Raw genomic sequence first — 17686 nt, 5'->3', positions numbered from 1 at the left:
CCCTGAGCCCTCCACTGAAGAGCGTCTCCATTTGCTTTGCTTTTTGAGTCAGGGTTTTTACTTTTTTTTTTTTTTTCTTTTTTTTTTTTTTTTTTTTTTTTTTTTTTTTTCGGAGCTGGGGACCAACCCAGGGCCTTGTGCTTGCTAGGCAAGTGCTCTACCACTGAGCCAAATCCCCAACCCCAAGTCAGGGTTTTTGAAGTTCAGCTTTACCTCACTGTCAAGATGCTCTGCCCAGCCTCCTGTGTGTTACGATGTAGGTCTGCACCATCATGCCTGTCTTTATCTACGTCTAATAATAACATAATCGCTCCAGCTCTCTTGATTAGTGTTAGTGTGTTTTCATCCTTTGGATTTTAGTTTATTATGCATTTATTTTTAAAGTATGTTTCTCATAAGTAGCAAATTGTTGCTTTGATTGTCTTTGGGTTTTTTTTTAAAGATTTATTTATTTATTTTATGTATATGAGTCCACTGTCACTGTCTTCATGCACACCAGGAGAGGAAATCAGATTCCCCATTATAGATGGTTGTGAGCCACCTTGTGGTTGCTGGGATTTGAACTCAGGACCTCTGGAAGAATAGTCAGTGCTCATAACTACTGAGCCATCTATCCAGCCCCTCGATTGTCTTTGATGGCTTAAAGATAATTGTTTCATAGATATGGATGCTTTGTATTGAGAATTATTTTTTCCCTGATGAAAGCAACCCTTTTATCTATGGTAGTATTCTTTTTAATGTTTTTTTTTCTTTTTCTTTTTTTCGGGGCTGGGGAATCGAACCCAGGACCTTGCGCTTCCTAGGCAAGCGCTCTACCACTGAGCCAAATCCCCAACCCCTATGGTAGTATTCTTATGTAGGGATTCTACTTATCTGATACAGATTTGGCCTCTCCAGCTTTCTTTTTAACCACTAACTAATTAGTATATTATAGCTTCATCATCAGGCTAAATATTCTCAGGAATGCTCACTGAGACTTTGTGGTTGTTGTCTGGGTGTTTTTACTAATACTTGGAGAATTTTGTATACCGTTTGGATCATATGCACCTTTCCTCTGCTGTCTCCCATCAGACCCACCTCCAACTCCCTATGCAACCAACTTCATGTCCTTGCTTTTATTCTGACCCCATCACTCCAATTTTTGCTTCCCAAATACTCTTTGCTGTGTGGCCATCCACAGGAGTGTGGTCCACCTACTAGGAGCTAAGACACTAACTCTTCATCCCCTGACATCTGTCCATAGCTCCTTGGTTAGTGCCAGGACTTTAAGCCCACTTTCTACCGCCTGGAATTTTGTCTGGTTTGAGTTTGCACAGGTCTTGATCTTTTGAGAACTTTCTTTTTATTTCATTATATTTAATGTGTATGCATATGGTTGTTTGCATATGAGTGCAGATGTTTGAGGAGGCCAGAGGCATTAGATTCCCAGGAGCTCAAGTTACAGCCACTTATGAGCCACCTGACAAAAGTACTGGCAACCAAACCTGGATCCTCTGGAAGAATAATATGTGCCCTTAACTGCAGAGCCATCTTCTACCACCCACCATCCACCTTAAACGTCATGACCAGTGAATGGCAAAAAACAAATATTATAGTGAACAATAAATAGTACTAGGATAGCTAGAGAAAGGTTTCTATAGAAAGCCTCATGACTGGGAATACTCTTGATGACGGTTCTTAGGGAGGGAATGATTTTAGTGACATAGACACATATAAAAATCTCACTCCTGCTTTCATAGACTCTGGTCCAAATGAAATCAAGTTCAACAGGGTCTAGGCCATGTGGTCCTCAGCCCCAACTCACATATCACTGATTTCTCTTCTAGAGTTGGCTTGGAAATGAAATCGAGGTTATGGTCAGTACCGAGGAAGCCAAAAGGCATCTGAATGACCTTCTTGAAGAGAGAAAGATCCTTGCTCAGGATGTGGCACAACTCAAAGAAAAAAGAGAATCTGGAGAGAATCCACCTCCTAAACTCCGAGTAAGTATCATGGGGAAACACTATCCATAACCACACGAAGTTTCCAGCAAATCCTCACTGCATTTGAGGACTCTTTCCCTTTAAATCCCATCTTCTTGCCCACTATCCTTGCAGAGGCGCACATTCTCACGAGATGAAGTGCATGGTCAAGATTCAGGAGCAGAGGATTCTATTTCAAAGCAGATTGAAAGCCTGGAGAGTGAATTGGAGCTCAGGTAATGAGGTTGTACTGACTCATGAAGTGTTATGTCTGGAATCCAAATAGGCACTGTCAATACAGTCATTCAAGAGTTTCCTTCCTTTCAAAAGATGTTTGTGGGGAAAAAACTCCAAAGAATGTAAGTGTGTTTTGAACCTGTGTGTTTAAAGTTATGTTGTGCTACACAGATTACATCCATTGTGTTAGGCCGTAACTGCGATGCTGGTTGAGGTAAGTGGCACTCTTCCCACCTTACAAATGAAGTTGAAGATCTTAAGAAACTTTTTAACAAAGGGACCAACAATGCACATTGCAGCAAAGGCAGCATCTTCACGTCAACAATGGTATAGTCAGACTGCTTAGCTACATGGAGAAGAATCAAACTAAATCCTCTCTTGTACACAAACAACTCCAAGGAACTCGAAGCCCTGATACCATGATTCAATAGAGGAGAAAAGAATGAACACATCTCAACTTATGGGTACAGGAAAGGGGTGTTATGAATAGGACTCTGGAAGCACCTGCATTTGACAAATGGAACCTCATGAAATAAAAAATAAAAGCTTTTGTTTGTCAAAGGACACCATCATTCCAGTGAAAAGGCAGCCTATAGAATAGGAAAAAAATCTTTGCCAGCTACATATCTGACAGAAGGTTAAAGCTAAAAAACTGAGCCAGGAGGTGGTGTACGCCTTTACTCCCAGCACTCAGGAGGCAGGTAGATCTGAGTTCAAGGCCAGCCTGGTCTACAGAGTAAGGAAGGACAGCCAGGGCTGCACAAAGAAACCTTGTGTTGAAAAATAAAAATAAAAAAAGATCAAACTGTTGGGATCCAAAAGTCTCCCCACAAACCACACGAACGCCGATCCCAGTCAGGCAGGGATGGTTTATTGAGCACACACCTAAAGACTGACCAGGTGGATAGCACATGCTCAGGAGCTGAGGGCTGCACACTGGACATTTCCTGGGGCAGCTTAGAAAGGCTGAGAATCCACCAATGAGCTCATATGCAGGTGCTGGAACTGCTGCTAGGAGCTGGCCCTGACTCAAGCCATTTTAGACATAACAGTTCATACCAGCTTTTAATTTGATGGGTCCTACCCAGAAGCATACAGTTGTGAAGTTTCTTAAGAATATCAGAACATACAGAACATAACAGAGTATGTGGTCAGTATGACCCTGTTCCAAGTTGTTATTTTTCTGTGTCAATGACTGGCAGGTATATTATAGCAACAATATGAAACAGCTGGTGGCCATGGAACAAAATGGCCATAGCTATGCTAGGGCGGGTGGGCCTCAATACAATATAATAAAGTATACATACACCTGGCTTTAAACAAAATAATTGAAAAAATAGTGAGACAAGGAACTAACAGAAAGTTCATACACCATGATGTGTGCACTCCTATACCTATATATGCACAGAGAAATAAAATAAGTAAAAGATGGAAATTTTTTCTAAGTTTCAATATATATGTTCCATTTATTTCAATGAGTATTTAATAAAATTAAAGCCATTCAGATATTTCATTAGGGTTCCTTTTGTTACAGGTTTAGAAGTATCACATAAAATTTGAATCAGGTGGCTTATTTTTAAACTGATCATTCCATACATAAAATTCTTTTCGTTGTCTACTCGGCTCCTCCCTTTCTCCTTGCTGTTGAGGCTGATCCCAGGAAATCTCACTTTTCTCCCCTTTGAAGGAGTGCTCAGATTGCAGACCTACAGCAAAAGCTTCTGGATGCTGAAAGTGAAGACCAGCCAAAACAACGCTGGGAGAATATTGCCACGATTCTCGAAGCCAAATGTGCCATAAAGTATTTAGTTGGAGAGGTAAAACCATTCTTCTTAGCAACAGCTGTAGGCAAGCTAGCTGGGGCAGTCACAGTAGAAGGCGCTGGGGACACTTTCTTACTGCTGTAGCTACTTGTCATGGTAGAAACCCCAGTGATACCAATATTAAAGCCTTTAATGAGGAAACATTGGTTAGAAGTAAGTCCAAGCCAATTAGAAAAGATATCTCACCATGCCTGACATTAGAGCATGTATACATGTATGTGAGCTATTGTTGCTAGAAAAAAACATAAGTTACTGGTTATGCTTAAAGTATTATATCACTTTTAAAAAACATGTATGAGATGTGTATTTAACTTGAGACACAATCTCAAGGAGAAAACTTAATCATTTTTGATATATATAGATTCATTTTAAGGAAAATTTATTATTTTTTGATTTTTGTTTGTTTATTTTTTATTTTATGTTTGGTTTTTATTGAGACATGGTGCCTCTGTGTAGCCTTCCCTGTCCTGGAACTCATTCTGTAGACCTGTCTGGCCTCTAACTCCCCAAAATTTGACTGCCTTTGCCTCCAGAGTACTAAGATTAAAGGCGTATGCCACCACACCCAGCTTTTTTCACTGATCTTAAATGTATGAGTTCATCATAAGCTGTCAGAAGATGAATCAAAGTTATCAGTCAACCAATATATTCAAGGAATGCACAAGTTTCTATGTTGCTATCTTTGTACAGTTCTCTTGGGCTAGCAGATGTATCTGCTAAGGAACCCTACTCATTATCTGGGCTAGTAGTGAAAACAAAAGTAGGCCAGTACTGGATACCAGTCTTGCCTAAAGAGGCATATCTAGAAAGATCTGCAATTTCAGCAACCATGTCTACGAGTCCTAACGTGTAAACAGATTCTGAGGCAGAATTGGCTAATAAGCTGTGTGCTGTGTGAATTCCTCTTTAAAATTTAAGATCTACTTAACGATTCAGAATTTTACAATTGTCAGATTTGTCTGTGTTAGGTTTACTCTTGCCTTGAAACACAGCAACAGATAAATGACCAACTTGTGGCTTCTACCCTGTCTTTGCATAAATATTGACAATCACCTTAGGGCCTAGGAATAAAGCAGTCCTTTTAGGGGTTGGAGAGGTGGTTCAGTGAACCCACTTTTGATTCCTAGCACCCATGTGGTAGCTCACAACCATTTGTCACTATAGTTCTAGGTGATCTGACGCCCTCTTTAGGCCTTTGCAGGCACCAGACAGATTGTATACAGATATACATGCAGAAAACACTCGTATACATCAAAAGTAAAAAATTTAAAGCCAGTAGTAGTATTTAAGTTCACTATTAGAATCCACACGGCATGGGGAAAAGTGAGAATGGATTTAGACTTTCTTAGAAGCTCTTTTCTCAAATTATTTCAAGAAAGCTGACCTTTTCTTACCCAATGAATGGGAGAAGGTAGATCATTCCCCAAATAAAATGATTTTCTCTTATCTTTTCAGCTGGTCTCCTCCAAAATACAGGTGAGCAAACTGGAAAGTGGCCTGAGTCAGAGCAAGGCCAGCTGTATTGAAGTACAGAAGATGCTGTTTGAGGAGCAAAGTCATTTTGCTAAAATAGAGACCGAGTTGAAAGAAGAGCTGGTCAGAGTGGAACAGCAGCACCAGGAAAAGGTAACTGATCAAGACAAGAAGTTATGGTGAGGCACGGGCCGCCACTGCCTTGGGTTGCTCAGTTTTCAAAAGTGGTAGAATGTGCCTGACATGCTGGTGACACCTGTAATGCCAGCACTCTGGGGAGCAGGGCGGAAGAATCGTCTCAAGGTCAGAGCCAGTCTGGACTATATTGGGATCCTGTCACTATTTGAAAAATAAAGAAACGGGCACCAGTGGCCCATGAAGCTTCCTTCAAACGTTTGTCTTTTCCACATTTTGTAAGTACCTGACACAGAAGTAACTTGTCCAAGTGGCTCTCAACCACTGACTCAAATTCCAAGGTCAACACATGGAGAAACACTTTTCCTAGGTTTATTGCTTTGGACCATGAACAGAAAAGACATTCTTCATCTTTAACTCACAAAAATGTTACCCAGACCACTGCTTGAGCTAGAGAATGAACATCCTTCCCCCTTACTCCTTTGATATCGCCCAGTGTGTTGTGTCTTTCCTTAGGTGTTGTACCTTCTCAGTCAGCTGCAGCAATGCCAAGTGACAGAGAAACAGCTGGAGGAGTCGGTTAGTGAGAAGGAACAGCAGCTGCTGAGCACCCTGAAATGTCAGGTATGTGTGCATACACTGCAGCACACGACGGACAGTCCTGACTCATTCGGGCCGTGGCAATTGCAGCAGAAAGTAATTAACCACTGACAAACCAGAGCCTTTACTCCTTTGAGGCCCTATTGAATCCTGTGAGGGGAAAGTCAGAGCAGCTCCAATAAGAATAACCTAATTTTCAGGACTCAAACAGAAGCCTCCGTGTCATACTTAGGCCTCCTGGTTCTTCTGCCTTAACCCTAAGCTTTAGCGCTGAAGAAACATACTCATCTAGTATTTACTTAAAAACGTGATGGCAGCGGGCTGAAGCGGGCTTTGTGGTGAATCGCTTCGTGTTCTTGCAGAGGGCTGAGTTCTCAGCACGTCTGTCAGCTCACAACTGCATGTACCTCCGACTCCAGGAGGAATCCCATACCTGGCTGTCAGCCTCTCCAGGCAACTGCACTCAAAGGCACATACACATAATTAAAAATCATAAAAATAAATCGAAAAAGATCCTAAGGGTATTCACATGTATCTTGTTCTGAGCTGAAGCCTGGCATGTTAGTAAAATGTCCAGGATCTAACATTCTTTCAAAGGCTGGGAACACCACGCCCTTTAGAAACATGTTGGAGCACTGCTTAGTCCAACCTAGAAGCTTAGTCCTGCATGCTCTCTTCCCACTGTAAGACATAACCGGACTAGTTATATACATGAATCCTGCTGCCTCAACTGCAAGCAAATTTAATTAGGCTTTAAATTAGGGTGCAGACTAGTCTATGTGGGAAGGGTGCACAGCAGCGCCTGCAGATTTCAGGAAACAGCTAATGCTGTGTGCGATTCTGAACCTACCTGCTCGTGTGCATAGGCGCTCTGCACATCACGGGTGAGAATGGGAAAGGAGAGGAAAGTTTGCTTCCTTCAAGTATATTCATGGCTGTTGGGGAATACTGAAATGTAACGGACATTCAAAGAACCTAGCATGGCAGGTTCCTGTGTGCCTGTGCCTCGTGCGTAAAAAATCATCTACCAGACACTTGAAAGCAGTGTTTTCATCCAAGTTGTTTAGTAACTCTTATGTGGACCCAAAATAACCCAACGTATAACTGTGCGATCTGGAAATAGGAGGAAGAGCTTAGGAAGATGCAAGAAGTGTGTGAGCAAAATCAGCAGCTTCTGCAAGAGAACAGTGCCATCAAGCAGGTAAGACGACTTGCCACCCACTTGATAAGCCTCAGGAGACTCCCACTGAGGCTAGCCCTTGAAGCAACCCCAGTGTGGCTGATTATGTTGCCTGGTTTGTGTGGTCTCCATTGGGTTTTTCTGTGCTCCAGTCATGTTCATTTCAAAATGTTAGAAACACAAGTTTTTGCCAGGCCTGGTGATAGATAACCTGTAATCCCAGCAGAGGGAGGCAGACACAGGCTGAGTTTGAAGCCAGTTCGGTCTACATAGTAAACTCTAAGTCAGCCAAGGATACATAGGAAGACTCTGTCTTGTAAAAACCCACAAAGATACAAACAAAAACTAAAGTATAACCCCTCCTAAATCTAGTAGTGATCTGAGAAAGTGAGTCCTATCATGTGTAACAGTACATGAAAGCCAGCTCAGGTCCGAAATGTTTGGGTTACCCACGGATACTCCCAAAATCTGCCCTAACAATATATATTTTGTCTCTCCTATTCAAACAGAAACTGAACCTCCTCCAAGTCGTCAGCAAAGAGAAACCCCATCTTGTGAGAAATATCCTCCAGTCTCCAGACTCTTCCTTCGAATATATTCCACCTAAGGTAAAATGTTCAGTCGTCTTATGATCCCTTTGCATAGCCCAGGCTTGACCGAGTATACTAAACCTGTCTTTTGTCAGAGGCTATAAGAGTAGGAAGTCCAAAATAAAGCTAGAGTGCAACGGAAAACAGATATCCAGCTTCCTTCCTCAGAAGGCCGGTTGGGGTCGATCATGCACAGTTATTATGTAACACAGATGAGAAGGAGCAGAAGAAAAGCTGTGCTCAGCTGTCCATCCAGAGATACTTACCTCATTAGACCATCACTCCTCTCCTCCTCCCTCAGATTGATTAGCCTTCAGTTCCTACTTCATCAAAGTCTATGCAAGGCTAACGCAGAATGTTTGTGATTAGCAAAACCAAGTAGAATATATTTAAGAAGTCTGAAATCTCTGTAAATAACTGCCAGCATATCATATGTATTTTAAAACTTTATTAACTACCTCAATCTTTTTATAGCCCAAACCTTTCCGTATTAAAGAAAAATGCCCAGAGAAAAGCTTCGCCATCGAGGACCTGCAGTATTATTCAGAGACTTCTGTGGCTGAGGAAGAGAATGAGGACAGTGATGACCATGCTGATGAGGAGTGGATCCCAACAAAATTAGTCAAGGTGTCCAAGAAGAACATCCAAGGGGTACGAGGCAACTCTGTAACGTCCCATGTTAGGTTAATTCTCAGTGGGCTAGCTTCTAAGTCTCAAATTGGTCTCTGTTCTCTGCATTGTAATTACTTGGAGTTCCTTCAGAGGCATTGACTCCACTGACAGAGACTTGTTGGACTAGTTCTGTATGGACTACATATGAGGCCAGCAGGCACACCTGAGCGTTCAAGTTGGCTGGCTCTCTTTGATTTTTCAAGATCATGGCGATCTGAGCAGCTAGAATTCTAGACCATTTCATTGAAGCTGATCCCCAACTGATCATCCCAGCCCATATTATATAGCTGAACCAACCACCATTATCACATATCATTTTAATAATCACTTAAAATCCACAGAGGTATTCATTACTTGCCTCTTACAAATAGACTTCAGACTCACAAGAGGGAAGTGAATTTGCCCATGGTCACCATAACAAATTATCATCAGTGTATTTCTTTTTTTCACAAGACTAAGGAACAAAGGGGATTATAAAAAAAGAGAATTAAGAACAAGAAATGCTAAATTAAGGCCAATGAGGAAGACTCTGACTTTGGGGGATTGTTTTGTTTTGATTTGATTTAGAGATGGTGTATCATATAATCCCAGGCTAGGCTTGAAGTCACTTGAAGCCCAGGATGATGTAAACTCCTAGTCTTCCTACCTGCACTTCCGGAGTGCTGAAATTAGAAGTGGGCTTATGATACCATGCCCAGCTCAAAATCATTCTGACTTCAAGTTGCACTTTATTAACTTCCACAATGCTATTCCTCCATACTTGCTAAATACAACTGTTTTATACTGAAACATTAATTTCCAAAACACTATGGTCCATCACCACTAGTCCACCTATGCCCTATAACCACATTCTTAGAAAATGGCTCCGAACTTTACTTTCCAGCTTCCCAGAAGCAGACTTGATTGGACCAGTTTTGTAAAACCAAATGCTAAAGTGAAGCAAAACACATCAAGAATGCGCTAATGGAGAAATCCAACAGAGGAGTAGAAAGAAACATCTAGAACTTCAGCATTCATCTCCGGAAAAATACTTGAGAGGGTTTGGGTACAGAAGAGGTACAGATTAAGAAGATGACAGTGAAGAGGGTGACTGCTAAGGTAGAAAGGTGTGGGCTAATAGAAAGGGTACGATAAATAGTACATTGCAGAGACTCAAACCAGAGAGTTGGGACACTTAGACACAATAAAGGAGGGCATGGCTGTCCTTTTTGTATCTTTGGATTTTACTTATATGTGAGTGTTTGGCCTGGGGTATGTGTGTGCACCATGTGCATACCTGCTATCTGCAATGATCAGAAGACAGTGTTAGACCCCCAGAACTGGAGTTAGAGATGATTGCGAGCTACCAGTTGGGTGCTGGCAATCTAATCTAGGTTCTCTGCCAAGGCATCAAGTTCTCTTAATGACAAAGCCATCTCCCAAGGCCCATTTTGTTTATTTCCTCAACAAACATTTATACTATTATGATTGAAGTAGTGGTGTGAGCTGAATGTAGATTAAATGGCCATCTAAGTTAAGGAGCAGAGTTCCGAAGCATACACAGGAACAGAAAGATGGAGGGCCTAACACCTTTGGAAAGAGATTTGCAGGTGTGAAGCAATTATGGGTCCACTTGTTCTTAGGGAAAGCTTACTAGATCAACACTGTTGCTCCAACCTAAAAGGAAAATACTGAGGCATAGTGAGTATTGTAACGAAATACTACCTAATATAAATGATGTTCTAAATCTAAACACTGAAATGATGCCTTTTAGTTTGATAAGTGACTATGTGTGAAGAGATCAAGTTGACTCTCCTATTTAATAACCTCACAATATGCAAATGCTTTGTCCACTCTTTATCAGACTGCTTGGAAGACACATTAGTTATACATGAAGACCATCTTTCAAAAGGATACTGTAGCAGGCCCCGAAAGGATGGCTTTCTCAGAATTAATGGCTTCCTCACTAAGGAGACACTAAATGATAGATCTCATGCTATAGTAGACAGAGTAACAAGCTAAAGAGGCATGGCTTCTATCTAGTCTGGAACTTATTAATAGCTCATTGAGTAACTTTGGACAAGGCACTTACTCTCTGCCCGGGCCTGCATTCCCTTCTATATACGATGAAGAGATGAAACCAGCATACATTACTTCCGGTGCTAGTGTCTTGAGTCTAAGGACTAGTCAAAATTTTAACAATAGTAACTTTATATGATGTTGTATTGTATAAGAGAGGTTAAAAGGATACACACACACACACACACACACACACACTACAGCATCATATAAAGGTACTATATATATCACCTTGTGAGGAATAAGATTATTTATATTTTTATTAAGGCACTGGAAGCATCTTTAAGTATTTCTCATTTATCACCCGGGGGTGGGGCACATCTTTATTAGTTATGCTCTTTTCTGAGACAAGAACTTAGTGTACTAGCTTGGCCTTGAGCTCCCTACATGGCTCAAGCTGGCCTCCTGCCTTGGCCTCCCAGTGCAGCTGTGTGCCGCCATATGTGCCCAAAGGAAGCAGATACTCTTGTCTATATTTTCCTGATAATGAGAAGAGCTGAACTTGAAAGTGACTTTTCCATGGTCATGCCAAGTTTTAAATTTAGGAGTAAACACTTCTAAGTCCTACCCTGGTATTCTTTATTCTTTGAATTTAAAATTTGACCAGATCTTCTTCTGAGATATATTGAATACTCTGCTAGAATTACAGACTATAAAATGGTATCCCCGACCCTAGTTTTTTCCAGGGAAATCTTTAACATAGAACCTGGTACTTTACCTCTAGATGTTCTGACTGCGTTGATCTGAGGTAGGACTTGGCATTTTAGAACTCTTCCCCAAGATTTCCTTCCTTCCTTCCTTCCTTCCTTCCTTCCTTCCTTCTTAAATGAGGGGAAATAAGATGAAATTATAACTTACATATGTGACATTCTTGTGACCTAAATGCCAATCCGTCAAGTGTCTTATGAGCATTCAACTCTACCATTACCACTACCAACTAGCCTCTGCCGCCTTGAAGATTAGCAACAGCCGAAGTCCATGACAGCTGGCGTTTAGAAACTGTTTCATATATCATATAAGTGAAGTATACTAGTCTATAAATCATCCTGCTGGGTCTTGACTGTGGGAAAAGTCCAATCACTCAATGACAGTTCTCGAGATATCATTTGTGATATTTATCCCATAAGATGAAAGAGAGAAATGCTGACAGGGTAAAAAAGAGCACTTCTGAAGCCTTTAGATTAGTCACAAGTGGACAAAGGACCCAGGCTACAGTAATGAATGGAGGCCGTTCTGAAGGGGTAGCTCTAAGACCGGTCATAGAACTCTTACCTTTCGCTTTTCTTAAAGTAGCTAAAGGGGTTCTTTAATTTATTCTAATGTATTTGTTGATAAAGGTGACTAGGATGGACATTCTTATTTAGTACTATTAGACATGTAAATTGGTATAACTACTCTGGAAGGCAACCTCAAACTATTATCAGAAACTTTAAAAATATTCCCATCATACTCACTTCAGGAACAGCTACATGAAAACTTTTCATATTCTTCAATCCAGTAATTATACACATAGTAAGGAAATAGCCATCAATATGGAACTTGCTGTATTCATTCAATGAGTCTTTTCTAAGTAGCTTTGTGCCAGGAATGAGCACTATTTCTGAGAGTACAACAATTAACTTTGTCATTGTGAACATATTCTTGTAGGAAAAGACATAGTAAGCAGGAAAACAAAACAGTTCTAGATGGTGATACAGAAGAGAACGAAAATCCCATGTTGACTTCATAGGGATGATGGGCAAAGGCTGTTTATGAATCAAAGAGATGGTTAAGACGAGATGGAAATGTGAGGAAACCAGGCCCCTGTAATCCTAGTACTCAAGAGGCTAAAGCAGAAGAATCTCACATTCAAGGCCAGCCTGGGCTAAGTGATACAGGCCTCAGTCACAAACAAGAAAGTGAGGGGGAGGGGGGGTGAAGGAGAAGAGGCAATGAAAACACCTCGGGCGAAGAACAGGTTTTGTGGGGCTGGAGAGATGGCTCAGTGGTTAAGAGCACTGGCTGCTCTTCCAGAGGTCTTGAGTTCAATTCAGAACCCACATGACCGCTTACAACCATGATAATGGGATCTGGCACATATATATATAATCTTTAAAAAAAAATAATGGGCTTTGTGTCTCAGAGCACCTGAGAAGGCCATTGTCAAGAAGTGAGTGAGAAAGGTAAAGTTAGGTGGAGTTGGGCCAGCTGCAGAGGGTCTGGTCTGTACACATAGCTATTTGTTTGTGGACAAGGATATCCACTGTAATAGGATTTGTAGTAGCAAATATTTTCTTTCATAACTATCTTAACATCTAACATTAGGGAACTAGTTAAATAAATTGATGTAATAAAATGATGGAATATTGTATACAGCTATTGAAATCATGGCTTGGGCTTTCAAATTTTATACTGATATATGTTATGCTCCTGATCAGAAAAACGATGGTATTGTGGTTTCCTTTACAGCTATAGAACAAACACAATAGTTCTCATGTGAAAAGCAGCTAAGATCTTGAATTTTATTATAAACTTAGGATGAGTCCACAGAGATGTGGAGATGTGGCAAGAAAACAAATGCTGACAGTTATGATTTCAGGCCTTAGGGTTTTGGTTTGGGGTTTTGGGTTTAGTCTTGGAGGATTTTTTGTTTATTTTTCTTTGCTTTTGATTTTTCAAGACAGGATTTCTCTGTGTAGCCCTGGCTGTCCTGGAACTCACTCTGTAGACCAGGCTGGCCTCCAACTCAGAGATCCACCTGCTTCTGCTTCCCGTGTACTGGGATTAAAGGTGTGCACCACCACTGCTGTGCAATTTCAAGCCTTGTTAAATACTAGACTATTGGATTCATTTTTGTTGGGGATTTGAAGGGGTTGTTTTGGTTTTCTGAAAAGATCTCACTATGTAGCCTTGGCTGCCCTGGAATTGGCTGCCTCTGCCTCCCTGAGTGCTGGGATTAAAGGTTTGGGCTGCCATGACCTGCTGCACGAACTACTTTATAGCTCAGTCTCCCCATGTATTATACAACTGATTTAGGGGGACCTAAATACCAAACTCGAATTTATCCCTATTGTATTTTTTTTTCTTTCTCCTTTCAGCCTATAATTGCAGCCTGTCAAAATATTTTTGGATTGTAATTTTTGTTATCTTAACTATTAATCATCCTTCTAGCTTTCTGCTATTGTTAGAGTCTGATAAACATGGCTACACTGTAAACTGGCTATAAGTGTGTGTGTGTGTGTGTGTGTGTGTGTGTGTGTGTGTGTGTGTGTGTGTGTGTATGAGTTAGTGCTCTGAACAAAGCCGTAGCTAACACTGGACAAAATGTAGAAATGTGCATTGAAAGAAAATATACTTCGTTAGACAAAAATCTGACTCAGTCCTAAAATAAACCTAACTGTATTGTAACCATGCTGCTGCCTGCATGGCTTTGCCCTTGAAATGGTGAGTAGCGTTTACCCGGTACTTGGTCACATGAGGGTGTTAGGACAGCCCCCTTATCTATCTTCAGCTACACTGCCCAAAACAGAGCATTGAGTTGTGTAACCTGCTCTTAATTATTTCCTGGTGATTATGGTTAAATGGAGGGAGGGCATAGAGAAGACAGATTTGGTCAAGATGATGGCACTTCCCTTTCTTTCTAAAAAGACTTGCATGTGGAGGGATGGAATCCTTTTCAGTATCACGTCCCTCCCACAAACCTGTTTGCAGTGTTCCTGCAAAGGCTGGTGTGGGAACAAGCAATGTGGATGCAGAAAGCAAAAGTCAGACTGTAATGGGGCCTGCAGCTGTGACCCCACAAAATGCCGCAACCGCCATCACAGCCAGGTAGGAGTGGTATTGCTTCCCCTCACCATCCCTTTGAACCTCTCTGGAGTTTCTATCCTTCTCCTTCCACCCCGAAACCTGGAGTCTCCTACACAGTAATTGCTACCCTTCTCTGCACCCAGAAAGAGGCTCACTCCTCAAGTATGCACTCCCCACCCTTACCGCCAGCCTTGCTGAGAAGCTTCTGTAGGATTTCTAAAACAGGAACAAGGGACAGGAAAGCAAGAACTTACAGGTAGACAGGGACACAGGATCAAACTCGTCCAGAGGCTCAGCAGCAACCGTGAAAGGCACGTGCTGAGAGGGCAGCTTTCAGAGAGGAAGTTAATCCTTCTGGCATCTTGAGACAGTAGTTAGTAGACCCTAAGGAAACCAAGCATTCTGTGGCTCCAGGAAAAGACCCACAGGAATCTCATCTGCTAGTCAGTGGTAGGAGCCAAGTTAACTGCAGCATTCTTCATGTCACTCCTAGGAAGAGCAAACTCTGAGAAATCAAATGTGCCCTGAAAAGAGCAGCACAAGCAGCTTCAATCCCTGAACTCTCCTTATGTCTTGCCATGTCTGTGCCCATGGCAAGAAGTCTTCACTGCCACCGCTCTTGATCCGTAATCCAAGACTCGTACCAAGTGTAGTATAACAAGCATTCTTCATGCATTTCCTAAACGTTTACACAGAGCAATTTGGCTTGGGCCTTTCCTTTCAAAGACTTCTAAACTAAGTAAGCATCAGAGGACTAAAATGACAAGCTCTTTGTAGGTCAGGCTGAATGTCAGGCACATAGTTGGGACCTACAAGGGTTCCCTGTCTTCATGGATTTTTATAAGGGATCTAGAACCCTGAAGCTGCTGCATCAAAGGCTCTCTGCCCAAAAGTTTTAGATCCCATTTCCATCAAAGCCATGTGCTCTTCCTGTACTTCCTGTCGGGCCGCCCTCAGGATTTCAGTCAAAGAAAAGCCCTGATCTGGGCCAGTGTTTCCATTTTACAGAAGAGGAAAGTAAAATCCAGAGGCAAACTCATGTGACTTGCAACTCAGGGGAAACCTCAGGCTACAAACAGCTACAGTTTTAATCCCAGCCCTATGCAGTCACCTTGTGACCTAAGTGACTTCTGGCCTTTGGATTTCATTTCCTTATCAGAAAGCAATACTAGTGCAGGTAGCCTCCTATAGGGGCGCTATTATAGGTAGTAGAACTTTAGTCAAAGACGTAATCAAGGCTTGGCCTAATTTTATTTTATTTTATTTTCTGAGAGTAGGTCTTACTTGTTAAATACCCAGGTTGGACTCAAACTTGTCCCTCTGCCACAGCCTCCCAAGTTCTGGGATTGCAGATATATACCACCACACCCAGCTTGGCCTAATTTTAAAGTTTCCTTCCTAGTATGTCTTATTCTAGACATATACAGGTCCTTGGAGTCTGCCTCTTAAGCATGACACCATTCCTTTCAGGACAGAACATGTTAAGTCCTATGGCTTCTCCACACAGTAGCTCCTTTAGGTTTGCTTTGAGAAATTGATCGGGTCCTTAGAGCTGGGACCTACCTGGCTGAAGAGGAACAGGCTGTTTTGTAACTCAGGTAGCTAAATGATAATAAGCCTATCTGCTTGATTTCAGGACAACTCAGATGTTATTGAGCTAAACCAAGATTCTGAAAACTCCTTCAAACTGGAAGATCCCACAGAGGTGACCTCAGGATTAAGCTTCTTCAACCCTGTTTGTACGACTCCCAGTAGCAAGGTGGGTGACTAAATACAAGACTTGAAAAAACTATATCCGTCCTTCTCTGCATTGGCTGTGCTAGAAGGTTGTGGGAGATTATCATGGGGAAGATATTGTCGGAGTGCTATGTACTGGCTGGAGATGCCTTGTGGAGTCTTTGTCATGGCTCGGCTAGACCCGTGTATTCATTTCTGTCTCTGTCTTTTCTAGATCCTAAAAGAAATGTGTGATGCAGATCAGGTGCTGCTGAGGCAGCCTGATTTTGCCTCTTCCTCTGACCATCTAGAACTGAAACCTATTGCATCAGAAACACAAGAAAATAAGGCCATGGGGAAGAAGAAGAAGCGAGCTCTAGCCAGCAATACCAGCTTCTTCTCTGGCTGCTCCCCTATTCAAGAAGAGTCCCACTGAGGTTAGGGCCACTGTCTCTTCTGTCTGCCCTGGACACACTCTGAGGCTGTAGCACAGAGGGGAAGGGCACTAATGACTTCTGTAGCTTTTAGGTCCTGCTATTGAGAAAAGGAGAAAAAGTCCCTGAAAGGAAGAGGGCCTTTACTGTCTAAGCTCTCTGCCTACGAAAAACTACTTTGCTTCTTTAGAAGGTGCTGAACCTTCTACTGGAGAGAGAACCAACTGACCTTCCTGATACTCAAGAGGAACCAGTCCCCAGGACAGTCTAGCTCGCTCTCTGTGAGCAGTTGAGTTGTATCTTCATGGAGTCGAGGTCAACATGTTCTTCTCTCATGATCACATCAGCTTAATGGAAGAGTGGGATGGTGACCTGGCTCGACTCCATCACCACACCTCAGGAACTGGGCATGGAGCTTCCCTGCTCCATTCCAACTCCGGACTTTACAAACCCTTCAACTGTCCATCACCCATGTTACTGAAGTGAATGAAACATTTTAAAAATGTTAAAATAAATAAACCTTAGCTCATCTACTATTTGAAGGAGATCCTTCTATGCTAGAGGAAGAAGTAAAATTCCAACATGTTTTCTTCAGCCCCTGGGAAGTCTTAAAGCATCCATTTCAGTTTCCCCGCAAATACACATACTTCCTTTTTCTGGGAAAGCTGCCTAGTTTTTTGTTTGGTGGTTTGTTTTGTTTACAGCGATAGGGATTGAGCACAGGGGATCAGACATGCCAGGCAAACATTCTATCGCTGAGCTTCCTGACCCAGCTTCCTACCCTTTCTTAGGGGATTCACCTCTGCTGCTCTAGGGGAAAGAAGAACACTGACACGGAGTTTCTACACATTTAGTGAGCATCCCCATCCCCACGGTCCTGCCAGAATTGTATTTGCCTCCTTCTCAAAAAAAGAAAAAAAAATGTTTGGGCTGGAGAGATGGCTCAGTGGTTAAGAGCACTGACTGCCCTTCCAGAGGTCCTGAGTTCAAATCCCAGCAACCACACAGTAGCTCACAACCA

General features: G+C 42.0%; 1 protein-coding gene across 1 annotated transcript in view; it reads left to right on the top strand.

Moving 5' to 3' along the window:
• Positions 1-17329, top strand: part of Kif4a (kinesin family member 4A) — a 58549-nt gene extending 41220 nt beyond the window's left edge. Inside the window, exons 15-25 of the mRNA XM_032889389.1 lie at positions 1827-1982; positions 2097-2197; positions 3886-4015; positions 5477-5647; positions 6146-6253; positions 7353-7430; positions 7919-8017; positions 8474-8650; positions 14420-14536; positions 16152-16274; positions 16467-17329. Coding sequence (XP_032745280.1) covers positions 1827-1982; positions 2097-2197; positions 3886-4015; positions 5477-5647; positions 6146-6253; positions 7353-7430; positions 7919-8017; positions 8474-8650; positions 14420-14536; positions 16152-16274; positions 16467-16667 — 1461 coding nt within the window. The 3' untranslated portion in view covers positions 16668-17329. The remainder of the gene's footprint in view (positions 1-1826; positions 1983-2096; positions 2198-3885; positions 4016-5476; positions 5648-6145; positions 6254-7352; positions 7431-7918; positions 8018-8473; positions 8651-14419; positions 14537-16151; positions 16275-16466) is intronic.
• The last annotated feature ends 357 nt before the right edge of the window (positions 17330-17686 follow it).

Source organism: Rattus rattus, chromosome X (assembly GCF_011064425.1).
Source record: "Rattus rattus isolate New Zealand chromosome X, Rrattus_CSIRO_v1, whole genome shotgun sequence".
NCBI lineage: Eukaryota > Metazoa > Chordata > Mammalia > Rodentia > Muridae > Rattus > Rattus rattus.
This window is presented reverse-complemented; position numbering and strand designations above follow the sequence as displayed.